Source organism: Cetorhinus maximus, chromosome 19, assembly GCF_964194155.1.
Source record: "Cetorhinus maximus chromosome 19, sCetMax3.hap1.1, whole genome shotgun sequence".
Taxonomy (NCBI): domain Eukaryota; kingdom Metazoa; phylum Chordata; class Chondrichthyes; order Lamniformes; family Cetorhinidae; genus Cetorhinus; species Cetorhinus maximus.
In genome coordinates, this window is record NC_135897.1 from 72,370,564 (window position 1) to 72,398,209 (window position 27,646).

Sequence of the window (27,646 nt, forward strand, 5' to 3'; positions counted from 1 at the left end):
GAGGTGAAGTGAGAGTAACTACCCTTGACACCGAGTGGTAGGTAACACTTGTGCCACATGAGGGCCAGACAATAACTTTCTCTGAATAAGAAAAAGTCCAATCACATTCAGTGACCTTCGACAGCACTGCGATCAGTCAATTCCTGACTATCAACACTGTCAAGGGTTGTAAACAACAAGTAGCTTAACTGGATCAGCCATATTGACCTGACGAATCAATGATCCTCTAGATTATGGGAAAGCCAACATTTCTGTTGCTTTCTGACATTCTTCTGGCTGGTCAATTGTGAAAGCACCATGATTGTTGTCCTGCTGAACCTGTGAACTCCTTCATCTGTGGACAGCAAGCTGGCTGACAATGCAGAGGCTGGAAGAAGCCTGATGCACAAGAGTTGAGGGTCACTGTGGCTCCAACAGCAATTACTAGTGCTCTGTGAATAGAATGTATTTTATGGGGAATTTCCCGAAGGAGATGACTCAATTTGTCAATATCTCTTGCTAAACCTCAGTCTCCTCAGGTAAATCTCTACTGCCATTGTGAGATTACACTGCGTAATATGGGTGACCTGCTGTGTGGCACACGAGCAGGAATTGACGGAATGCCATGCATGCCACCTGACATCACAGTCAGCCCTTTCCTGCACTTGTTGGTCTTTATCTACATGTCCCGTGTGAGTGGAACATTACATACAATCCCCAAAGTACACAAAAACCTGGCATGTACAAAGAAAACTTGAACCAACTTCCCCCCTCAAACTTTTCACTGCAACCTCTCCAGCAACCACTGTGCAAATTTGGCACAACAGACAAGCGATGTGTCACTGTTGCAACATGCTGTGCTTCCCACTTAAGCCTCCAATCTGTTGGTTTAATTGCCGTGGTGGAATTACTTGAGTGTAATAGAGCTACTGGTTCAAAGTCTTCATTCAGCAATTTTGTTAGGTTAGAAATTTCCTCAGAGCTACTCCAGGTCCTTCGCCGAGTCTTTGCCGAAAGTGTGCTGCAAACCACATTCACACGCGTAAGTGGGTTTCCCGCCATTGTTCAGGCAAAATTATGCTGATGGAGTAAGAGTAGCGCTGAGGAAATACCTAACCAGAACCTAAGGAAATGGCTAATGAGTAAATACATTAACATTCCTGGCCGCTATTAGAAATTTGCTGCCATTGGAATGTTTTATGCTGACAGCAATTTCTACACTCCTCCAGCTTCCCACTAAATTGATAATGTATCTGATTTTAAAAATGTTTTGGAGTGCGGTAATAAGAATATGTAAAATATAGATGAGAAAAGGATGCATAATGTATTACGGCCTGTAAGAAATCATGCACAATGTACACAGTTCATGGACTCTACAGGTGGGATTTTCTACAACCGCCTGCCACCGGGATCTTCCGGTCCTGCTGCAAGTCAATGGGCTTCTGGCCGGGGTGCCACCTTGCCCGCGGCATGTCCCGCCCACGGCAGGGCTGGAAAATCCTGGCCTTTTTTTTTTCTTCATCCATGGGATGGGAGTGTCACTGGTTAGGCCAGTATTTATTGCCCATCCCTAATTGACCTTGAGAAGATGGTGGTGAGCCACCTTCTTGAACTCTGGTTTAGGTGCACCACAGTGCTGTTTGGGCATTCAAAGATTTTGACCCAGCGACAGTGAAAGAACAGCGAGATAGTTCCCAGTCAGGATGTTGTGTGACTTGAAGGAAAACTTGCAAGTGGTAGTGTTCCTTGGCATCTACTACCCTTGTTCTTCTAGATGGTAGAGGTTGTGAGTTTGGAAGGCACTGTCGAAGGAGGCTTGGTGAGTTGCCACGGTGCATCTTGGATTTGGTACACGCTGCTGCCAATGTGCGTCGGTGGTGGAGGGAGTGAATTTTGTGAATGGGGTGCCAATCAAGTGGGTTGTTTTATCCTGGAATGACGTCAAGCTTCTTGAGTGTTGTTGGAGCTGCAGTCATCCAGGCAAGTTAGGAGTATTCCATCACACTCCTGACATGTGTCTTGTAGATGGTGGACAGGCTTTGAGGACTCAGGAGGTGAGTTCTTCACTGCAGAATTCCCAGCTTCTGACCTCCTCTTGTAGCTATTGGATTAATATAGCTGGTCCAGTTAAATTTCTGGTCAATGGTAGCCACCAGGATGTAATTGACCCTATTGGATTAATCTGAGTGAGCTGAACATCTACAACTAAACTTTTCAAAGAGAATAAGTTCTCTGAAATTTCTTGCTGCTCTTCAAAAGTAATGAGTGAAGCATTAGACAGAAAATAAAAAAAGGAACTTGTATTTATTTGGTTGCTGTTCACATCCTCAGGACACCTCTTGGCCAGCCCTTTCCTTCTCCTGTTGGTTCTAAGGAATTTATTCTACGAGCGGCCATAGAGTGCCTGGATAATAGGCTCGCAGGGAGGCCACGATGATTCACCAGGAGAGAGACCATCCACTGCTGATTAAATATTAGCATTTAATTGACCCCTTAAGTGGCTCAATTGGCCTCTGGGCAGGAAGGCCGTCCTCCACCTTCTCCGTCACTGGTGAAGTGTCACTGGCAGGAAGACGACAGGTGCTCCAAACTTCGCCTTCCCTCCCCATCCAAGCCCCTTCTCCCAGCCCATCCCTCCAGGGCTTGTGAAGTCCAGCCCTGTGTCTGTGCAGTTCATCAGAAATGTTTTTAATTCTTCTTTAAACAAATTAACAAAGGATTAATTACTTCTGAGGCCAATGTATTCCACCTATCAATCTATGTGAAAGAAACACAGTCCCACTTACTTCTTGTTAAATTTGTGCTTGCATTCTCTTGTCTTGTGTTTAAGCTAAATATCTTACTTCCATCTTAAGTGGCTCAGTTGGCCTCCACCTGCCACTGCTGGCATTTAATCAGTGGTGGATGGTCTCTCCCCAAGAGGGGAGATCACCTGGTGAACCATGATGCCTTCCCTGCGGGCCTATTATTCGGGCACTTTGTGGCCCACAGAGGGGTCTTCCCAGTGGAAATGGTATCCCCCCATCCTCACCAATACCCACCATCTCTCCCCTCACTGTGACTGCTCCTGGCACCCCCAGTCCTTACTTACCTGTTTGGGAGGGCAGGTTGCTCCCATGACATCCTTGTCTTCCAGACATAGTGCAAGTAGTGGCCGCTGCTTCTGATGGCACTGCTAATCTGCCAGCTGCTCTGGGAGGTGGGCTCTTGTTCTTTAAAGGCAAAGGAGCCCTGACGGCCACTAATTAGATGCCAGGTGGCCAAAAATGCAGCCAGGGGTCCCATAAACGGCCAAGGCGGGTTGCCACATGCTTTCAGGTCCCGATAAAGGTCATAATGTTGCAAGTGTGGCCTTCCCACTAAGCTAAAATCCTGTTGTTACGACAAAAAAATCTCTCAAATTCAACTATCTGATTAGCTTTGTTGATAACAGCCTCACATTGACAGTTCTTTACAACAAATAGTCACACATGAATCCTTTCATCAGAACTGAAAAGTCATTGACCTGAAATGTTAACTCTGTTTCTCACCACAGACACCTGCCTGCTCTGCTGAGTTTTTCCAGCATTTTTTGTTTTTATTTCAGATTTCCAGCATCTACGTTATTTTGCTTTTGTATATGTGAATCCTCTGTTTTCCACCTTTGCCATTGGTCATTATGAACATGTTTAATTTTTCCTGCTTAAATATGCATTACTAGCATTTCTATCCAAACAAAAATCCATTCATCATTCCTTACTACGTATGCTTAACTTAATCCAAATCCCACTGAACTTTAACAATCTTCCTGCTTTAGTTAACTGGTAACATTATTTGATGTCACCAACAATTTTTCAAAAATCTGTTTTCTAATGTAAATTATCTCATTCCTATTTGAAGTAGCCCATCCTCTATAGTTTATAAATAGGGTAAAGAGGACACCCAGTAGACTTCAGTGGAACTTCAGCTGTATTTACGTCCCAGACATGTAGCACTATCTTTTATTTCAACTGCCAATAAAATGTTCATTACAGCTACCTAATTTGCCATTTGAGCCTCAGTTTTCTTTAAAAACCTCATGTGGAATTTTATTAAATACTTTACAAAATCAAAATAACTTATAGCAATTGGATATATGTTACTGACTAATTTTGTAACCACCTCAAACAATTCCAATGGATTTATGAGACATATGATCTATTAACCCCAGAACTGATTGTGCCATAGCTTCTGCACTGTTTAAATAAATGGTAACAGCTTTGAGTGAAATGCTTTTGAGGGTTTCTCCCACTTCCAGTGTTAATCAAAATGTTCTGAAATCCCAAAATGTATGCAGAATTTATTTTTTTTACATTACATGATTTTCCAATTATCTATTTACGTGAAGATACATTCCTATGTTTATAGAGCTCATACAAATATTAACCAACATTGCGCTCCATTTCCTTGTTCATTTCTGTGGGCAATTCCACAGCATAGTTCATCTTGGCCAGGCATCCCTGTGGTCTTTTAATTCTTGCTTCTCCATGACATACTTTACCAAGCTGTACATCTGTTTTAGATTTCTGGGACAATGAGGACTGCAACTTGCCTGCAGTCTTCACGTGTGAAAACTGATATGAAGAGTTCATTCCAACACCTCTACAGTTTCCTACTTGATGGGTTGTGCCTGAATAACCTGAGATTTCAACTGAACTTGCATTGGCCTATACATCTTAGCTGCCCGTGAGATATTCTGGATATAATCAGGTACCTAATTAGTGTGCGACCTGTGAGCATCTGGAACACAGTCACTTTTCTCATGGAAGCATATGTGATCTTGTTAGATGTTTTTGTTAATAACATTTAGTGTTTGTAGTTTTGGTATAAAATTAAAGGTCAGAGCCATACTCATTCACTGTCACATTTTTGCCAGGCCTCCGAGAGACCACCTAAATTTACCTCTCAAAAATTGTAATCTTGTGTATTGTTAGATTAATACCGTAATACAGCATGGATGTATTTAGTTATCCATCAAATGTCTGATTTCAAGAAGGAAGAATGAAAAAGTTAAATTTACCTACTTAATGACACATGAGCACATATTACAGCCGTGTGGTTATGGATATATGATTCCACTACAAGTAACATCTCGTGAGCCAATAAATTAAAATAACAAAAATGTTGTTGATACAATGATGCCAGAAATATCCTTTTGATTTCAGTATTCAGAATGAGTTACAGGTGTAAATGATTAAAAAGGGAGGTATCCCTTTTCAATGCTGTTCTCAATGCTGTAACTCCATAGCCAGATTGTGTGTTACATCTGTAAATCAGGAGACCAGGCCACAGATTTATTCAAATCACTGTTTGATTGTGATGAGCTAATTGTGTGTTGAGTGACTAAGGACTGAAGCAATCCCTTGCATGAAAGGGTGAAATCTTTTCATTGCATGAGCTTTGTGACAAGGCCAATGTTACCTACAGAGTATGAACTAAAGGTCTATTTTTTTTTTCTTCAAATGTGTGTTTTTCTCTCTTCAGCAGTCTGCATCTTATCTTCTTCCATCTCTTCTCCTTGCCTTCCCATCTTTGTGAGCACCAAGAAACATTTCCCTGATTCAGAACCACACCAGATTTTCCTGCTTTTTGAACATTACCTATACCACTCCTAGCCCAGCCTCTCATGGATGTGCAGTAGGAACTTAAACACTACGCCATTCAAGGTATACTGTACTGTATCTGCTCCATCCTCAGATCCACAAAATGGTTCTGATGCCAGTTACAGTCACAGGTCTCATGCTCCCAGAGCATCTGTCTTCCTGTAACAGTACTTAATAATAATTAATATATTTACATGCTACTGACCTGATTGGCAAAGGTGGCAAAAAATAATACAACAAAATCAATTAAAATGCATTTTGAGTAGGGCAATAAAAATGTTTCCTGCTTGAACACGGAAACCAGCGCTTGCTCTGTCAGCAAGATATGTTCCTCACCTCTCCTCCAAGTTCCCCGGGGAACGTTCAGTGTAGTTGCTGTTTCCAATGAAATTCCGGATTTCTGTAAAGTAGGAATCTTCCTTGTCATCCAGAATGGCACTGCTGCTATCTATTTCTGAATGAGGTGAAGATGTTGCAGTACCTGTTGAAAATTGACAACGTTGAATGTTTTAGTTTTTGGCTGGGGGAGCAGTCACCTAAAAAGAGAGGGGAAATTGTACAGTCAAATGTTTGGAGAATTGTCTTTGTACAGTGGCTACTGTGGGAAAACTGGAAAACAGAATTCCTCAGAGAAAGCAAAGGCTAATACCTTTACCATCCCATTGAAATTATCAAATCAAACAGCTCCATCATGAGAAAATCTTATCTGTGAAAAGCATTTCCCATCATCAGAGGCAATTCATGCGACTTCACAAACTTATGGCACTTTAAGGTGGGGTGGTGGGGATGGGGGCAGTGGGTCAGGGCAATTTCCTTGGGGTTTCATCAATCCTCTACCATAACTTTGATGGGTGTTTAGCAGAAATGCCATTTACATGTGTAAAGGGGGTAGTTTCTAAACTTCCACCGATACAACATTGGTGGAACAGGAAAAGGTCTGAGGAAATTCACACCCCCACCACCCCCGGTGTAAACAGCCCAATAATGAAATCATAGGGAACAGTGACGTTGAAACATGTGGGTCCTGAAATTAAGCAGTGGGATATTAATTCATCAATGTTCAAATACATTTATCCAAAATTGATCTTTCAACTATTTCTGCAAGGAGGCATCAACACATTTATTGTAAATGGATTAAGACCATTGCTAACATATATGCATACATAAGTGTTCAGATGCTAATAGTTTCAGGGCAATGATTTCACTGGCTGGCCGTTAATTGCAAAGAAAAACAGGTACTCTTTTGCTTTTTGTTAAGAGGAATTTGACCTTCCAACCCCAAGTTTACAACCAGCAGATTACACAGTGATTCAATCAATCAGTGATGCTATTAATTGCCACAAATTGCATATGAGGTTCATAACCAAAGCTAAACTAAAAGAAAATGCACAGAATCAAAAACGTCTTGCACTGGCTTGGAATTTCTAAGCAGATGTTTGGAAGGGGGCTGTTCTTGTCTGCTCCAAGCATAGAATATGTCCAAAACCTTTGATATGGTAACAATAGCCCCTTTAGGATTTCTTCAGCATTGACCGCAGTGCTGTCAGAGTCCAATTTACTTTTCTCTTCCTTAGTAGCTGGGCTTTCATCATCGGTATTGTTTCACTGACAAGCATTTCCCCTGTTTACCACGATTTAGAGTTGTCTGGCCAGAAAAGACGAAAAAAAATACAGCCATAAAACACCAGCTGATAGTCTACTTGTCCAACACCTATTTTCACTGGACCAAGGTGACATTTTATACTGGCTAGGGTCCAGTTATCCTATGTCAGTGTAATACTCTGGTTACAGGGCTTTTTGTGCCAAAACAAGCTGTTGTGATCTTCCTGTTTCTTGTAGCACATCTACTTTCACTTAGAAACAGAGGCAAGATTATACAAGCTGCAGCTTGAAAGAAGTCATGTTTCATTCTACCAGTTATTGATGTGTAATGGGCATGGACAGCACTGAATGAATAACAATTACTGTATGTATTGTTAAATATTTTTCAGGTAAATGGCAAGAAACCTTGGCAGCCATGTTGAACTATGCAGCCAGGTTTCAGTGATGCAGATCTCTCAACTCAGCAATTTAGAGACAATGGGGAGAGCTTAAACCCATTCCACCAGCAAAGGACAGAGCAGTGAGGCCTTTAAAATAGGGTGTTCAAATTTATTGTCCCATTTTTACTGACATCACTGTCCACCACTATAACTGCTCACTGCCACTTAATGGCTGAGGCACCCACTAGAAACAAGTGGAGACTCATCAAAATATGTGTATCGAGGTCAACGCCGATTGGATTTTAACCCAGGACTGCGTGGGGAAATTCTCCCCAGTGGATCAAAGCACATCAGAAGCTGACAGGAAAATAAAGAGGTTCTCCAAAGTAAGGGGATTTCTTCCGATCGTGGGACCAGGAGGCGTGCTCCAGGTCCCGTAAGGAAAGTTGCCGCACATTTCCTCTCATGGAATCCTCCCATAATCCCCTTCCCCTGCATGCTGGCAGGCTGCAAGACAATCAGGACTGGAAACTAAGTACACCAGTTATAAGGTCAAAAGGAAAGATGGGGAAATGGTAAAGGGAGAGGTGCATTCTTCTCATTCTTAATCACTAAGAGAGGATATAATGAGAAGTAAGGGTGGAGACTTTATGGGTAAAATTAAGAAATAGAAAACAATTTAAAATTGTGTGGGAATTGTGTTTAGCTCCTTGGCAATAGCTGTTAAGCGGAAGAATGTATAAATGTAGAGATTAGAAAAGTATGCAGCAAAGGCAGAGTGATTTTAATGGAGGATTTAAACTTTCATACAGGCTGGGATAAACAAATTAGCACATGTCAGGAAGGCAGTGAATTTCTTGAGTTTGTCCAGGATATCTTTCTGCAGCAATATGTCCGAGAACCAACAACAGGGCATGCCATATTAGATGTAGTGAGTAGTAATGAGTCAGGCTTAGTTAACAGCTTAACATTGTGTGAACATTTACCTAATGGAAAACATAATGGCCAGGATTTCCCAGCCCCAGCATGGCAGGTCCTGCCATAGTGGATGCTGCGAGCCAGCTGGAAGTCCATTGACTTCAGTGGGACCAGAAGATCCTGCTGGCTGGTGGGGCCGGAAAGTTCCGCCCAATATGACTGAGTGCAATGTAATGTTTGAAAAGGGGAAGCATGAAACAGTCACTAAAATTCTAGACTTATATAAGGCTGACTTCAATGGGAAAAGATAAAGACTGTCTACAAATTTGTTAATGGTTAACTGACAAAGGATCACTTGTTACGTGTTTACTGGCGTTGTTAACTGCGTTGCCAAACTGCATCTGCTTGTGCGGGTTTATGGTGTGGATATGTTTCAAATAGGTACTGTGTATGGTGTGGTCATCTATTGAACCAATATAGCGGCACAAATAGATCAAATCAAAAAATGAAAGAAATTTGCGCACCTCAGATCAAGCACAATGTGGGGCACATCGTAAAGTAGCAACCCTATTACCAATCTGTTCAATCTCATCTCGCATAAATGCTCACTCAATCGTGGGACTGTGTGGGACTCATGGGGTTCATGGGACTCCGGACGACCTGTCTGATTCTGATATGCAACGCAAATGTCTTACAGCGCTGCAAGGCCTTAAGACCAACCTGGACATACACATCAATAAACCTGACAAAGGGACAGGAATATCATCCTTCACGAGCGTGACTATATCAACAAAATGCACGCCATTCTTAATGACGGGTACAAATTCATATCCTTTGGACCTGCCACTCAACATGACGGGACAACCTTGCTCAAAAGTAAGCTCAAAAAAAGGCTTGCTGGGCTTGTGTAACAGCAATGAGCTGCCGCATGATACATATGACAGGGTTCAGCCTCACAGCTTGCTTCGTCTGTGTATGTCTGGGCTGCCTAAGACACAAAGGTGAGGGAACATTTTCCCCTTGTCGATCGGGGTGGGGTGCAGGAGCGGGCATCGGTGGCCGGCCTTCCGATCGGTGCCCCCGGTCGGGGGGGGTGCCGCCATTTTCGTGGGCAGGCTATTTAAGGCCCACCCAGCATGATGTCCGCCAGGAAGCGCTATGCGCTCCCGGTATGGGTGGGGGGGATTCCCTCAGCCGGGACTGCGCTCTTTCACACATCCGCACGGAAGAGAGCACAGATCTCCCTGAGGCAAAGTGCTGCCTCAAGGAGGTCGGTTCCGACTCAAAGGTTGACAGAAAAGTAATAAAAAAATTTCCCTGACACTGTCACATGAGTTGGGACATGTCCTTAACTTTTATTTAAACATTTGATAAACATTTAAAAGCCCTCATGAAACCTCATCCCACCCATGGATGAGGTTCCATGCTTTTTCCGAGGCCCGCCTGGGTTCCCGGCCTGCCCGCCAACCCTAAGGTTGGACGGGCAGGTCCATCAATCAAGTTAATTAGTTTTTTAATGGCCTTAATAGGCCGTTGACAGTTCGGTGGGTGCGCAGCCGAATCGGCTGCACGCCCACCAAACTGAAAGTTTAAATGACGCGGGTTGATGCCGGGGTGCACGCCCAACGTATCCCCGTGTCATCTGACGTGTCAGCAAGCGGGCCCCGCCCCCGCTCGCCGACCGTAAAAACCTGCTTGTGATGTCCCTTTATGCCCTATTTTATCTATAACGAGTTCTTCACAGCGTGAATTGGCCAAATGGTTGGGTGAATTGTTACGATCAGTTTAGAACTGATCAGATTTTCCAGATACACAGTGAAGGATTACTTCACATTTGCGAAGACAATACGGGACTTGCATATCGATAGCAACACTGTGTCCATGTGCTCATTTGACATTGCTAGCCTATTCACCAATGTTCCACTTAAGGAAGCCAAAGATATTTGTGCTGCAGCACCATATCATGGTGAACTAAACCCACTGCCATTTTGAGAATCAGTATTCATTGAGCTTACGAACTCGGCAACTCGTGCAGTTAAGTTCAGCTTTAATGACATCTTGTATGCCCATGGGATCCCCTCTAGGCCCAGCTCTCAGAAACATCTTTGTTGGGTTCCATGAGAAACGTGTCTTTGATGGAATAACACCTAACCTCCCACCACTTGCATATTTCCGATACATTTGCTAAACTTAATTTAATAAATTTCCTTGCCTGCCTTAACGGGCTCCATCCTGCACTCAAATTCACCTTTGACATAGAGCAGTCAAATGAATTCCCTTTCCTTGACGTACTAATTGAAAAATCTGCCACTGGGTTCTCTAACACAGTCTACCACAAGCCTACCTTCACTGGTCAGTACACATGTTGGGACTCTTACAGTTCCACACACTATAAGATTGGCCTTATTGGCAACCTCGTAAATAGGGCCCATGCCATTTGCTCACCATTCAAGCTTGATGCTGAAATAGGGTGCATCAAAGACATCCTGTGGGATAATGGGGAAATGATCAGATCATTTTGCACTGTATATTTAGCAAACTCATGAAAGGGCCGTAGGCCATCACCTTGGCCCTGAAAAGTGCCCAGTCTACCTCAGATTACCCTGGAAGGGCAAGGTATTTCAAAAATTTGATCACTAGGTGAAGCTAGCTGTTTCACGCTGCCGCTATGCAGTAGCAACACGAGCGGTGTTTGCCGCTAACAGGATGCTGCCATCAAACCAAAAAGACATTCTGCCTATTACACAAATGGAGTAATGTGGTATATGACTTTCAGTGCCAGTGTGATGCTTGGTATGTAGGCCGTATATCCCAAAGACTGGCAGATCATATCAAACAGCATGTTCCTTCCGCTGTTTGCAGCAGGTAAGGTACAGGACCGTACCCAACCAGCCCGTGCTTGCAAAACTCAAAAGACAGAGTCCAACATTAGAAGTGATTCTGTGATTGGACAACATCTGCTAAATAATCCTCAGTGTGGTAAGAATTACGCTGACAACCAATTTAAGATTGTCAATTGGGCTTGCAATGTGGCGCATTTGCGTGTACTGGAAGCTATGTATATTAATACTCAGGGCCCTGTTCTTTGTAGACAGGAAGCACATGTACACACATTGCATCCATTTCAGCTAAACAAAATAAGTGATAACTATTCACTGGTTCATTCCTCAGGGCAATGCCTTAATTAATCAGAGTCAAGCTGCCTGGTTTAAAATTTCAAACAATGCTTGACAGTTAACTGCCAGTCACTATTAACTGGTGCATTCTCCATGGCAATGTCTCTACCAATCAGTGTCTACTTGCCAACTAATCAGCATTCTCTTCTCATACAGTATACAGTTGTTGTTTCCCCTGACATTGGTATTCTTGCGATTGTCCTGATGAGTGCAGGACAAAAAGATTCAACAAAATGTTTTTTTTCAGCATTGCTCAAGTTCTGTACTACCAAATGACTACTCTAGAATTCCTTCATTAACCCTGTGCCACCTCCCTCTCCTCCTTAAAATCAACCTTTTCAACCAAGCTTTTGGTCATCCTACCTAATATTTCCTTCTTCAAGCTGAATTCAATAGCTTTATTTTCTATTGTTTTTCTGATTATGCCTCAGTGAAGGGGCTTTACAATGTTTTTCCACAGGATAGGTCCTATATAAATGAAAGTCATTGTTACTTTAGGTAGTTATTTTGTCTGCCCCTATCCTGTACCGCTTCCTAAGTAAAATGGACAGGGAAATGATCTGCTTCCAGTCTTATACCAGTGTCACTTAACCGGCACATTGGGGATAACTCACATTCTCATTTTCCCTTCCTTTGCATGAAGTGATCAGCCTTAGATTGGTATCTCACTGCACTTATGAAATCCATGCTTTAATCTATGAAGCTATTTTCTTTTAAACCAAATTCATTGGAAATACTTAATACTACAGTCCAAAGTTCAAAGGCAAATCTCAATATCAAAGCCCAGTTCTCCTTGCATACCTGACATGTTTCCATTCTCATGTTTTTTCAGATGTCTGTCCAGATTGGTCTGTTGACCAAAGCACCTGTCACACAGGTGACACTTGAATGGCTTTTCCTTATTGTGAATGTTGCGAACATGCCGTTGCAGATTGGAAGAGATACTGAATGAGCGATCACAGTATTTACACCTTTAAAGAAAAAAACATTGTGGATAAGTAATATTTCCTAAGATCAAGGCTTGTTCATGGTTTTGAAAGCCCTTGTTATTTTTTCTGTTTTGAATGTTACAAAAAAAGATACCTCACATATTGTGCCAGCAATAGAGATCTTGTTCAATATAATGCCTTGAATCAAACTAGTTTACTAGAGTTTAATGTGCTTAAGTTATATTTAGGTAGAGTCCTGTTAGACAGGCTGAAAATGATATAGGACATAAAGTAGGAAAAGTTAACAAAATCATACATTTCTTTAAAGAGAAAGAGGTAAGTGTTGGATAAACTTTCTCAACATGGCAGTGATCATCATTTTTACTTGATGGCTGACGTGTAATACCAATGGCATCTCAGAGTTCCAGAGTACTCACTGGAAGCCCTTTAGAAACCAGGGGAGATGCAGTATAGTGGTCAGTCTTGAAGAAGAAGCTTTTATTGCTTGGTTCATGCACTGAGATTTGGTTGTAGCACTTGGCAACCCATTCGCACCAATATAGTGCACTGAACAAGTGCTGCAATCTTGGTCCAAGCGCTCTGGGCAGCCATGTACTCCATTAAGTTTTAATAACTACACATATCATGTGAATCCAAGGAAAGCTGTGGTCAGACTGTTTAATTTTAACCAATATTCTTTAGCTCTCTGGGTGGAGTGATTGATGGACAATTAAATATTTCCTTCAGAGTGATGGAGAGGGAATGAGGAAATAAACAGTTTCCTCCCTCCCTAACTAAAGCACCTTGTGCCCAATGAACATGAGGGATCCTCTGTATGCCTTCCATTTTCACCTGAAGTTCATGAGAAGGTGGGAGATAGTGAAGGGCAGTGCATCTAAAAAAAACACTGACTTTGAAAGGAAACAAGCAGTTGACATATTATTTTGGGCAGAAGATCATTAAATCTATATGCTGAATAGGGTTAGATGAAGCAAGGTGGGAGGAGGATCATGCTGAGCATTAACACTAACCTGCACCAGTTTGGTTGAATGGCCTTTCCTGTACAGTGTTTTATGTAATTCTATGACTAATGTCATTACTGTAGACACACAGATGGAGATGCAACACTGAATCATACAGCTGTGTGATGTTCTCTGACAGATAACTTGCTACATAGTCTTCAGAATAGAAGTTACACAATCAGGGCACTTGGCCCAGATTGGGGTTGCCAACTGTGATTAAATGTATTCCTGGAGGTTTCATCACATGTCTTGCCCCCATGCTCCAGCCAAGCACATCCATCCTTGTGATACACTGCCTTCCTCTGCCAATTGGAAAGCAAAAAGACTCATTACCGAATTGGATGATGCTTGACTGTCTGTCAAAGAGTCTTTATTTCCCATTTTCAATATTTTTATATCTGGTTAAAAAGAAATGTTCAAAGAAAATGACAAAAAGACCAATCCCTTTTTAACATCCTGATGATTTTTCCTCCAGGGTTTCACACAGCAGTGTCCTGGAGATTGATCTTCAATTCCAGAAGACTCCAGGTCAATTCTGCAGGGTTGGCAACCCTAGCCCAGATGTACTTGTTTCTTCTTTTCTATATGTTTGAGAGTGCAGGGCCTCTGTGATTCAATGTCTTTGGTAACATGACACATTTATAAATTGCTCAGCTCGCTCTATCCTGTGTGATGCAGCTTCTAAAGAATGACAAACAAGGCCAAGATTTTTCATGCAAAATTATGTCCAGTGATTACATCTTTTCTTCTTCCACGATTAGCCTACTCAATTGCCAGTCCCAAAGGAAGCTCTGTTATCTTCCAAAAAAAGATTGCAATAAACAGAGTAAATGTTTAATTCTGTGCCAGTGTGTGCAGTTTAGTCTATCAAGCTGGTACTTGAGGCATCAGTTTTCATGCCCTACAGTCATTTAGGGTCCCTTGGGCCTTTACTGTATTTCTCCATAAACTGTTACACAGACATAAAATAATTATTCTGACTGCTGTTTCTGGTAGATCGCCAACAGACTTCATCACCCTTATTTTTCAACTTACTTCCTCTTGATGACTTCAAAAAAAATATATCTGTCGCATAATGAAGCATGGCAATTTTTCATTGTGAAAATTATTTAATGCAGTACTAATTGTTTCAGTCTCACAAAGCATTAGAAAACGTGTAACCTGCGTCATGATTGCAGTTATATATAAACCATGGATGGTGCAGTTTGATTCCACACAGCCATGTACACTCAGGAACAGCACAGCCTTGGGGGCAGGCCGCGTGCAGTGTCCCAAATCACTTTTCTCTGTCTTATCACTGAAAATCTGTTTGCTGATTGCACAGCATTTTAGAGTCTTTCTATTGTTACAAGGATCTCTGTAGTCATTAACCATGGGTTGCCCTTGGCTGGATTTTCCATAAGCAATCTCTACTGTTGCATTACGTGCACGCACAAAGATGTTACAGAGTCTGATTTTTTTTTTTCTAAGGCTGGGAGTGGAGGGTAAGTTTGGAGCAGATGAGAGATTATGTGTATTTGCTGTAGATTGAGTTAATTAAACATCGCTTATTATGGTCAGATAACGAAGCACATTTTCAACTGGCTGCCTGAGCATCAAGCTAGTGCTGTGAATTGGCTGGCCATTATACAACCCTTCTTATTTTCATTCCAAATTTGTAGAAGTGAGAACTGGACTGTTTCTATTTTGGGCTACCAATCTACAATGCCAGTTTGGTGCCTGGGGTGAGGTGGTGGGGGTGGGGGCGGGGGGGTGTTGTTGGGGGCTGGGGGGGAGGGGGAACTGGTGCATAAGTTGAAAATCTACCACAATTTGTTTGTTACATTTACACATGTGTTACCGGTTATGTCTCTCTGTGAACTGTAAGGCGTTACAGTCTGCAGAGAAGGTAAGTGGATTAACAGATAACACATGGTCCATGTGATCTCCTGGATTGGTTTTACTCGCCTGAAGGGTTTGGAGGGGAATTTTCCAGGATTTTTTTCTCTTTATTGGCCCTGAATTTTTCTCTGTATTTTTGACTCTCCCAAGAGATAACCTGACTGCAGTGGATGGGTTTGGGTGAGGGTGGGGGAGGGGTGGTGGTGGTGCAGTGCGTGCGTAAGCTATGAAGTGTCTAGTCTAGTCATAAATAAGTTTTGGGTCATAATGGTCTAGCCATCAGAAGTGTAGGGTAGGCTAGATAGACAAGCTGGCCTTTTTCTGCCTACTATTATCACGTTTGTATAAGGCCCTAGTAGACGAAATAGTCTAGATAACTCTATAGACATTGGGAGATACTGCTGTCCAAAAAACATAATAAGGATGGATTACAACTGGATATGTAGGTAGATAAATTAACACAGGGTTTAGCCATTCCATAAAAATTAATAAATATCATTATTATAAATATTAATAATATGCATTAATAAAGTGTTTTTTGTGACCACAGGATGTTCCAAAGCACTATACAGCCAATAAAGTACTTTGAAGTGTAATCACTGTTGTAATGTAGGAAACACAGCAGCCAATTTGCACACAGCAAGTTCTCATAAACAATAATGTGATAAATGCCAGATAACCTGCCTTTGGGATGTTGATTGAGGGATAAACATTGGTCAGGAAAACATGGGTAACTCGCCTGCTTCTTTCTGAAATGGTGCTGTGGGATTTTTTGCATCCACCTAAGAAGGCAGATGGGTGCCTCAGTTTAAGGCCTCATCTGAAAGATGTCACCTCCTGTAGTGCTGCACTTCCTTCCTCCGTACTACCAGAATTTATTGCATGTGTGAAAGGAACATAGCTGATGAGTGACAAAGTCATCAATGTGCTGTGTCACTCATGTTAAGTTTACTCTTAAGTGATGAATGTTCTATTCATGGGGGTGATTGGATGTTTTCTCATAGCATGCACGTTAAGCGCCTTTTTGAGATTTCTGGTTGTGATTCTACTGCCCCAGCTCACTGCTGGAAGTTTCAGAAGGATTGGTACCATTCCCGCTAAGTGTAAAAAAGTACAAGATTAAATGCACACGGATTACTGGATAATATTTGGGAAAACGTTCCAGAAAATCAAGATGGAACACAAGGATTCAATAGGAACTAGATGGACCTCTAAGTTTGCACACATGGAAGATGCTATCTGGTTACAAGTGTATGTTCAAAGCAACTTTCAACTCACTGCAAGAGAGCTTTATGAATTTTCAAAAAATTGTTATAATAATTAAGTAATTTTTGACACATGTATTCCTATTTGTCCTTTAAATGTTTAAGTGCATTGGATCCAGATTCAGGGGCTCTGTCATTGCAAAACATGATCCACATCATGATATAATATATATTTAATATAAAAACAGAAAATGTTGGAAAAGCTCAGCAGGTCTGACAGCGTCTGTCAGACCTGCTGAGTTTTTCCAGCATTTTCTGATTTTATTTCAGATTTCCAGCATCCACGGTATTTTGCTTTTATACTATATATTTAATGTGCCAGCTTATATGAGCTCCCTCAAAGCTAAGATACAAGCATTTACCCCATTTCTGTGTGTGTGTACTGTGAAGTACAGTGTATAAATGAGATCTTCTTGCATGTGCTTCTGTACTTTAATTTCAGGGCTATGACTGTTTTCTGAAACTAACTGGTGAACACCTCAAGTAAGGGAGCAACTTCTACACAGGAACAATTTATAGCTGGGATTTTATGGTAATTCCCAATAATATATGCATTTTAACCTGTAAGGTTGCTCTCCAGTGTGTGTCCGAAGATGCCGGGTCAGGTTTGCAGATCTTGGGAAAATCTTACCGCAGTATCTGTTATGGGAAGAGAAACAAGATCAGACAGATTGTTATAAGGAACAGACATGGAATTCATCTTGCATTACTTTGTTTGGTGCACAGGGAGTAGGAAAAGATTTTTTGTAAAATGCCATTTATTTATAAATAATGATTCGAGTGGTTAATTTCATCTTGAAAGGAAACCTCTTTTTCTAATTACAGCAATCTGAATGTCGTTAGGCAGGAAACAGAAAAGAGCTTTTCCTGGCAACTAAGTACTTTGGCTGTCACCTCCTGAAATTAGGAGCAAAAGGGGGTTTTCAGAAGTGCTCAAACTCTCTGCATAGAAGGAGCACACAATTGTACATCCCCAATTGTTTTCTTTTCTGCGCTAGTACTCCCTTATTACAGACTGCTTTCTTTGAACTCTCTTGCTTTCTTGGTCCCCACCCTGCCTTGTGCATCATGCCAAGGGAAGAATGCAATTTTCGCCAGGGTCCCCCCCACCCACCCCCAGTGTCGTTCTAAAACTGAGCACCCAGGGGCAAGCAAGAACAGCCTGGAGTGATCCTCTGTTTGATTTTCCCTCCTGCCTCAGGGCGAGGCATTAGTTTCTGTTCAGCATTTCATCACAATTAAAATAAGAACATAAGAAATTGGAGCAGGGGTAGGGCACTCGGCCCCTCTAGCCTGCCCCGCCATTTAATAAGGTCATGGCTGATCTGCAAAAGGCCTCAACTCCTCTTTCGTGCCAGCTCCTCATAGCCCTCAACTCTCTGATATTTCAAAAATCTATCTAGCTCCTCTTTAAAAACTTTCAGTGATCTAGCCTCCACACACTGGAGGATGGCACATTCCATCACCGTAAAACAACAGATTAATGATCCAATGCCTTGTGCTCTCCTCAAACCACATATGGATAATATTTGTGTTCTGAAATTATATAATCATATATAGACACAGCAAAAAAAAAACCAATTACTTTTGATTCCCAACCAAGTACACAATACAAAGATGATAAAACTACTCATGAACAAATGAGTCAAACCAGACAGTCTCTCAATTTGTTTACTGATCACAGCACCAGACAGGCTGGAGTATCACCACTGAGTACAGTTCTAGCCAGATTGAAGTATGAGTACAGAATTAGCCAGAGTACAAGTTTTTCAGCAGATCCAGTACTCTAAGTAGACTGCTATCTTCAAAGCAGCAGAGAACTCATCAGATTGCAATTATCTCCTGAGGGGTATAGTATTATTCAGGCTAGCAATCTTCCAAAATGCTCATATTAAAGCAGAATGAAGGAGTTTATAAAAATATGGGAAATTACTCATGTAGCTTGAGGCCAGCTAGCAGTTGAGCCCCACAGAAAATGTACCAGCTTTACCTGTCCACTTCCTACCTTGATTACTTGACTGTTGCCATGTAATTGGGTGGCATATCTGACCTCTATGTGTAGATGATTGTTTTTGCAGTCAACCTTAAAAAGACCAAAGTGATTTTTGGTCCCACCAGGAACTCCATACTTCAACTCCTGATCCAATCATGCTCCTTGAACGTTCATTCCGACAATGTGCAAACTCACTGTCCTGCTTGACTCTGAACTGAACTTCAAATCTCAATTTCAGCCCATTACCAAGACTGCTTATTTTAATCTCTAAAGCATCAGCAGTTGTTGGTCTGATTTCACCCCCATTGCCTTGGAAACACCCATTTGCACCTTTGTCACTTCCTGATTCAACTGTTTTGCTGGTTTCCCAAATGCCACCTTATATAACTCTAATTCATTCAGATTGTCACTGCCTAAATCCCGTTCGCCTATTTTGATGACCTCCATTAGTTTCCTATTCCATGATGCCTTGATTTTGAAATCCTCAACCATGCTTTCATGGCTTTGCCCCTTCCTAACTTTGCAACCTTCTTCAGCCCTACATTGGGGGAGATGGTGGCAGAATGGTAATGTCATTGGACTAGTAATTCAGAGGCCCAGCCTAATGCTCTAGGGGCATGAGTTCAAATCCCACTGTGGCAACTGGTGGAATTTAAATTCAATTAATAAAAATCTGGAGTTGAAAGTTAGTCTCAGTAATGGTGACCATGAAGCTATCACTGATTGTTGTAAAAACCCATCTGATTGGCTAATGCCCTCTGGGGAAGGAAATCTGCTGTCCTTACCTGGTCTGGCCTGAGTGTAACTCCAGATCCACAGTAATGTGGTTGACTCTTAACTACCCTCTGAAATGGCCTCACAAGCCACTCAGTTCAAGGCTAATTAGGGTTGGGCAATAAATACAGGCCTTGCCTGTGGCACCCACATCCCAGACAGAATAACAAAAAACCTTTGACCAACGTTGGTCCACAGCATCTTCTCCTACTACAGAATCAATGCAATTTTCATTTCCATTGAAACCAATGTGAATAGTTATCAATGTGATCTGCTCCACCAGTTTACTGTTCAAGGTAAAAATTCCCCCAGAGGATCGTGGCTGCCCTAATTTTCATGTACATCATAAATTAAAACAAGGAAGTCACTCTATTTTAACTCAAAGATTTGCGACTCTATCGAGTTCTGTGATTAATATAACTTAGTCTGTTTCATCAAACAAAATAACATTAGGACTGGATATGATTACCCTATTTGCTCATATAGGGATGGATTTTTGTGGCGCCGTGGAGATCTTTATAGATGACGGGCAGGGACTTGGATTCAGATGTCCTGCCATCATTTCCAACAATCCCACTTTTGCTGGTTGAGGAAAGCTGGTGGGGGGGGAGAGGGGGGTGCATTGTGACTCACACTTGAGGGAATCCTGAACTTAGCAGGACCATTTGAAATCAATGCGCAATCATTTTTGCTGTAGCAAGGGCCTTAACCTGCAGTGTGGGAGTCACAAATTTTTAGAGTAGATGTAAATGCTCTTGAAGGGCAGATAAGGCCTGTAGAACTGTCAAGCTGGGAAGTTATTTAAATCACAAACCCTTTAAAAATTAAAAATAGGCTGCCTTTGTCAGTGTGAGTTGAAAATAATCTGTTCTAGCAGCTACAACAGCTGTTTGTTGACATTTTCCCAAGGGCTATTATTATGTCGCTATTAATGTTTGGCTGCATTCCACAACCTGCAATTATCTCAGCAGGGAGTCCTAAGTTCACAATTTTATTTACAGCTCAAAGAGGTTATTGAAGAATTAGCTCTCTTTCATATGGGGTTATGAATACAAGTCTGTTTGTTTTTACAACAAATGAGGTACCTGAGGGGCTTTAAACGTTTGACTAGGCTTTCATAAATGGGGGTTTTATTGATATTATGAAGGCTGTAATAGATATTTAGACCTTTACTTTGTGTCATCTGGATGAGTTGGCATGGAGGGTGCAAGGGAAAAGGATGGTAGGTGGGTTGGCATGAGTTGGCATGCAGACTATAAGGGGCCATGAAGATGGGAGGGGGCATGAGCTGGCATTAAGCTGGCATGGGGGCTATAAGGAGCCATGGGGATGGGTGGGGAATGGGTTGGCATGAGTTGGCATGTGAAATGGGTGGGGAAGGTTAGGGGCTGTGAGGAGAGAGGGCTGGACGGCCTAAAATTTAAAGAAGCAACTGGGACAACATCCTTTCAAACAGCCCACCTCAGCAGTCAACAGCCGCCTCCGATCTGTACCTGGGGGCGGCGGGCCCCACTCCAGCCCATCCAAGTGAAAATTGGATCTGACGGGGCACTTTCTCCTGAGGCAGTTGCGGCAAGCTGGGAAATTTCCTGACTTGCACTACCCACCTCGGGAGCAAAAAACTGGCCCATGATCTCGGACATGTGTAGCTGTTAGGATGTCTCCCATGCCTACCAAACAAAACCGACTCAAGTGGTTGACTTGTTAATTCCAATGAAAGGTAATTTCCCTGAAATGTTAACTAAATTTCTCTCTCCAGAGATGCTGCCTGACAGGCTGTATGTTTCTAGCATTTCCTGTTATATTAGATGGGATTACCCTGATTTTCATATCTATTGTTTTTTACCTTATTTACCAAGGGTAGCTTCCCCTAGCCAAGAAGCCAAAATTCCTGAGCCATTTTTACCATGAACACTCTCCCATGATCAGAGATGGGAGGAAATGCCATTCAAGATGGGTGTGCCTAGTGGTCAGGCACACAGCTAATGAAGCTATCACTGTCCGAAGGTGCAGGCAGAATCAAGCTTCACTTGGGAGCAGTATCACTTCCCCAGAAAAGCAAATCGATCATTCGCAATGATTGGGCATCTTAGACTATTTGCCTCAATGAGGTAATTAGATTCCACTATCAGTAGCGCTAGAATCAGTCTTATGGAGGAGACTCAAGCTCCAATGCACATCACCGAATGATGCTACCAGGTAACCCATAATTGCATTACTATTTTTGTGAAAATGCATTGAAATTTGGCTTTGGTTAGCTGAACATAAAAAAAAATGATTGTTTTATTTTAGGGAGATTTCAATTAAGTTATACTTTCCCTCTTTTCAATTTTGTTACAAGATGACAAAATATGGTTGCCATTTCCTTTATTTCAATACATTATTTGCAGAAGAAAATGCATGGAAACTATTAAATGTTGCTGCTACCATATTTCCCCTTTTTGTGGAAACCATAATTACCTGCAGGTATACCGCTCCTTCCCCTTTCGCAGTAGGCTTTCAGGAATGACGGACGGGGGAGCCCTAAAATCAAACATTGAAGGGACAGACCGTAGGAGGTCATTGGCCTCTGGCTTCAGTGAACTGAAACCTTCCAGCTTCTCTGCCATGTTCTCAATCGCTGACATCTGACATGGAGGGAAAGAAGTGGAGGAGAGAGACAGAAAAGAAATTACATTTTATCAAGAGTCACACCTAAATGGAAAATACAGGTACTCATTTCCCAACTGTGCAGCTAAATAAGCCAGGGCTTGTGAAATTACTGACACTGCTTAAAATATTTAACCAAATAAAAAGTATTTTTTTGCCACTGAGATGACTATAAATAAATTTACGAATATTATACAATTAGACCTCACAGCTTGCCAAGAAGTTATCTTGTGCAGTGGGCATTTGACAGGGATATTTGTTTTCGATTTGCTCTTTCCTTATGCAATGGAACAGCTGATGAATCTAAACTTCTCCAATTAATTGTTTACATTTACAGTAAGTACCATCATTCTATAACCTGCGGACTGCTCCAGCCGTCCACTCTCTCCCTTTCACACTATATCTCTCGGTGCTAGTTACAAATTGCATTGTACAAGGCACCTCTGCCAATTTGCGAAATGTCTTTCATCAAACATTTGAAAATCTCCAAGGAAAGTCTAGATGCATTTACTTGTCACACAGCAAATGTGAAAGCACTGGAAGGCACTAAGGTCTGCCTGCTCTCAGGCTTGATTCATAATCATTCATAGCTGCTAAAACATTCCCTGCACAATGCAACTGGACAGCACATTTGTCAATATGAAGGATGCTGACATCACAGATCAAAGGGCAGACATAGGTAATAATGATGCTGCTGTGTGTTACAAGGAACTTCTTCCCCCATCAATGTTTTGTCAACCCATAGATTTTTACATATATTATATATATATATCTGTGTATATATTATATATATTGCATATATATATATCTACATGATGCAATACATAAGATGTGATTTCAAAATGTGTATATTCTGTGTTGTTATTGTGTGTCTGTATATATTACAAATACATTTTTGTATAAAATATTATTTTAAACAAGAGCACAAATGTATTAAAAACAACTGAAGAGGACTGGATAACAATTAAAACATTTCAAAAAGAGAAACCTTTAACCTGTGACACCTAGTTATGACAAAAGGGTAGAAAGGTCTGACACTGACTAGTTAAGGGAAAGGATAATGAATACATAGGGAGTTATTTTATTAATAATTCATACTCAGAAGCAGTTTCTGGAAAATGGTTTGGAAATAAATCATACTGAGAACAGGAACAGTTTTTTTCTAAATAAAATGTGTAGTTACTATGCCGACCCATTTTTACCAGTGTAATATCCATTTGCTGAGAGGGGGATTTAACATTAATACAATTGCTAGGGTTCAGGAGAAGGTTGATAGGAGGTGGATATCCAGGCTGTATGCATTACATCATCAAAGAAGCTGGGATACTTTCAATAATCATTGTGGAAAATCTCAATTATGGTGCTCTGAATTTAACCAAGAACCAAGGTGTGGTTGTTATTATTTTAAAAGTGCTTTACATTTGCTGCAATATTTCTTTAGTGGTAAATTCCATTAATTAAAAATCAACCAATTGTTAGTGCAGTTTCAGTCGTGGTTCAAAATCACATCTATCAGTAATAGGAAACCACAATAATAGGAAAAAAATAACGTAATAACTGCAGTAAGGACCAAATGAAATGAAAAAAAAAGGCAATTACATTTCTAACAGATGGAGCACTTTTGGGCAAAGAGTTCATCTTGTATTTAATGCTTCTCATCTCTGTGTATAATATTCACTGGAAATTAATATTTCTGTGCTTTCAACTGTTAAGTATGGCAGGTATATTTTTAAGCCTCATTTTTAATAACATTAACAGTTAATCTTATTAATGGCAAAATGAAGTGAGGGAACTTCACAGTGTTTAACCTTTATATTCTGGGAGGAAGGATGCTCTGCTCAATCTGCGTGGCAGAATTCTTTTTAAATGCTATATAGGATGACCAGACTAGAGTAACATTGCCATTTGAGCAACAGTACTCGTGAGTGGGAATTATATAGACTTTAGTAGAGAGCAAGAAAGCTCTCTTTTTTGGAAACTGGAAATAAAGGGAATGTATATTCTTAGCTTCAGTGAGACAACAGACTGATCTGTCTGTAGTACTAGAGGGTTTAATAGTCATTTATCTAATCACAGAAAATCCTGGGATTACCTTGCTAGGCAGCGTAAAATCATAACCTAAAGCATTCTTACCAGCACTGTCCCTCTGCTAGATCAAGGCAGGTGAGGAACAAAATTAGGACCTTTCATATTTGTGCTATAAAGTAACTGGTTATATTAACCAACATGATGTGGTCAGGTTTGGATTGACTTAAATTCCAAAGGAACATTAAGCATATTATTTTTATAAAGCCCTAATGTGATAAAAGCGCATATCACATCAAATAGCTTAAAAAGCCCCAACATATTTATTCAATGATCCCCAGGGAGTGAAATCAGAGCAGTTACTGCCCTATATACATGTAAGACATACTTAATATCAGCGAATGACAGTATTACTTAGCAGCTGAATAATTTGTGATTTACTTTCTCACAATCACTGATCTTATCAACAGCCAGATGTCTGAATAAGGAAATAATGCCACCCCCTTCTAATCCCACTGAGGCTGTTAACCTTGTACTGATGCAATCCAACACTTAACTCTATTCCCAGCACAAATCAAGTATGCAGACGTCGCCATTATTGGACAAAAGCAAATATTTTTAACCTTTTTTTGTGAAAGCAAAGATATGATCAACAATGGCCTAAGCAATTATTACAAACTCTGCTATTCACTGGCTCTAATCTATCGGTGACAGAAATAAATACAAGTGGCTTTTGAGAGGCCCTGCTATCGTTTGAATTACCAGATGGAGTGATTTATAACTCAACCTACTGTGTGAATTACTTAAATAGTGCTTGTGATTATGGTAATGCAATCTGATCCTGAAGTAAAATGGCAAACATTTACATTTTTATTTGTGGAGGGTAGGGAGGGAGGTGGGGGGATTTTAAATCATCATGAGTTATGCACCATTTAATAAACCTTTCATTCTGATCCTTATGAATTATGGTTTGGAATTATAAGCAGAGGAACTTACCCAAATTCTCTGATCAGGCAAGCGGAACTAGGGAGTAGGACCAAAATACAAAAATAAATTACAATCCACAAACTGCATCTCTTTCAGCTGCCATAATTGTTTACAAATGACAAATGATATTGTTTGCATGTCCGCTGATGAGATTTTTTCAAAAGCTTAAACATCAGAGTTAATAGGGAGGCCTCAAATCATTTCTTTGCAATGTTTTTTTGATGTTAGATTGATGACACCAGGTTTATGCCCCTTCTTTCAGCATAAGCAGTGTCAAATAAGTAATGTCCAGGATAGCTAGATTCTGAAACATCATCATTTCTATTTATTTATTGCCATCTGATCCTCACTTTTTTTAAACAGGGTTTATTTTAGTTCCAGCTTTTGTTCAGGATTTTCTTTAATTGGTTTCTAACTTATGTTCTTTGATAACACTCCTGTGAAGTGCCTTGAGATGTTTTACCACATTAAAGGCACTATATAAATAAAAGGTTATGTTGTTGTTACACTGTTTAATGTTACCCCTTACTGCTGGTGTTTGAGTACCAATTAAGCCAATGAAAATGAATTTATATATGTTCTTTAATAACGTTAATGAATTTATTTAAAAAACTGCAAGGTAATACTTTAAATAGGCAAATTTAAGTAAAATTTTCCCAAATTCTACTTTCTATGGCCCTTCCTTATGACATTTTTTCCAGATATGGTCAATTTATATTCAAGTTGCTTGATTACTTTTTGTGATATCCAAGGTGTATAAATAAGATGTGTCAAAGAGTTCAATACTGGTAATGCATTAATTAGCTACATTTTGAATTTAAAATAAAGTCTGATTAACAGTAAAGCTTAAATTCCGACATTAAAAAAGTTATTCTTTTTTAAATAAAGCTTTATTAAAAAAATCAAAATCATAAATCCATGTTTAGCTTAAGTTGAAACAATTCCTCTCCTTTTCATACAAGCTCTTCAGCTGGATGACACAATTCAATGAACATTAAACATGTGGCATTAGCAGCAAAGTAGTGCAGAATGAGTGGTAAATTAGCTTAAATTTGTTATGTTTTAAAGAAGTGCAGTCAAGATTTTAAAATCTTTCAAGGTTATATTTAGGGATGCATTTTTTTATTGTAATGTTTTTTTGCCTCAAATAATACAGCAAAGGGATTTACTTTGACAAAACTATTTAGTAATTCATTCAAACTAGTGGAGCTCTGTCTCATTATGTACAAGCAGTCAGGAGTCAGAGATTGGAGGCTGGGTGCCAGTCACTAAGCACAAGCTTGCGCCAGTGAAAATTGATCAATATTGTGCAGGCCACTCTCACAACTTAAACTCAGTAGGAACTATTGTAAGAGATGGCAAGCAAAACTGGGTTATATTGCCAGCCAGGAAGGCTGTTGGTTAAAACAGCAAACACCATCCTAGGACCAGCTTTTGGAAGTAAAGTGAGTGAGCTAGATATGGGAAGCTCATCAAAAATATTGCATTAAAATCAATTGGTCTTCACTTTTCTTCAGTGCATAGAAAAGGGGATTCTATAGTGATGGTGGTCCTGGTAGTGGCTAGAGGGCAGTGGGGGCCACTAATTCTGCAGAAAATAAGACCCAAACATCCATCCTAATTTTATTGCCACTGGGTGAGAATCCTAGTAAAGGAAGAGGTCAGCCGTATGCTTATCAGCTGCTAATAATGTTGCTTACAAATGAATACATCCTTAAAATACCATTAACGCTTTAAAGAACATGTGATTGGTGTTTGCCAATGTGTTTTCCTGAAAATGGCACTAACAATTGGCATTATCACTGGATTCCTACCAGCTGATAGAAGCTCAACAGAGCCTTTTTATATCATTATGAATTACTATTTTCAACAAAGGTGTTTTTATGTAATTGTATAAAGCTAGATCTCAATAACTATCACAAATAGGCTGGTGTAAAGTTTTCAGATCCTGACAAGCATTTTAAAATCTTTGTAGGAAAATACAAAGTGTAATAAGCAAACTACTGAGAATGTATGCAGCAGAACCGGTCAGCTATCTGGACATTTAGCTAAGGTGGAAATTGTATCAGGCTATGACATAGCATTTGTCAGTTTGGCTTATGGCAGCTTTAAACCCTGCATCATTATAAATATAAAATACAATAATAATCCATAAGTCTTAAATTCACATTCTAATTCTCTAAGTTATCATTCTCATTTATAATTATGTCATCCATGTTAAAAGAACACAATATTTTACCTATGGACCCTTAGCCACATAAGCATTTGAACATCAGTAAAACATGTTGCAAAAAATGAAGAGAGCTGTCACACAACATATTTTAGTTACCAAGGTAACTATATTACTTTAGCTTTGAATTATTGTACATAAATCAGGAAGAATTTCTATGCCTATTCTTCCAATTCACGAAGTGCAGCAAAGCTGCAATCCAGTGGGTATTTTGC

The 27,646-nt window shown here is 40.5% G+C and overlaps 1 protein-coding gene across 8 annotated transcripts in view; it reads right to left on the reverse strand.

The window, feature by feature from the left end:
* Positions 1-27,646, reverse strand: part of mecom (MDS1 and EVI1 complex locus) — an 804,010-nt gene that overhangs the window by 16,651 nt on the left and 759,713 nt on the right. For all 8 annotated transcript variants that reach the window (XM_078564130.1, XM_078564129.1, XM_078564131.1 and 5 more), the window contains 5 exons: positions 25,211-25,237; positions 22,001-22,167; positions 17,335-17,412; positions 12,478-12,647; positions 5,937-6,081 (listed from right to left, as the gene is read on the reverse strand). In XM_078564130.1, coding sequence (XP_078420256.1) covers positions 5,937-6,081; positions 12,478-12,647; positions 17,335-17,412; positions 22,001-22,167; positions 25,211-25,237 — 587 coding nt within the window. The remainder of the gene's footprint in view (positions 1-5,936; positions 6,082-12,477; positions 12,648-17,334; positions 17,413-22,000; positions 22,168-25,210; positions 25,238-27,646) is intronic.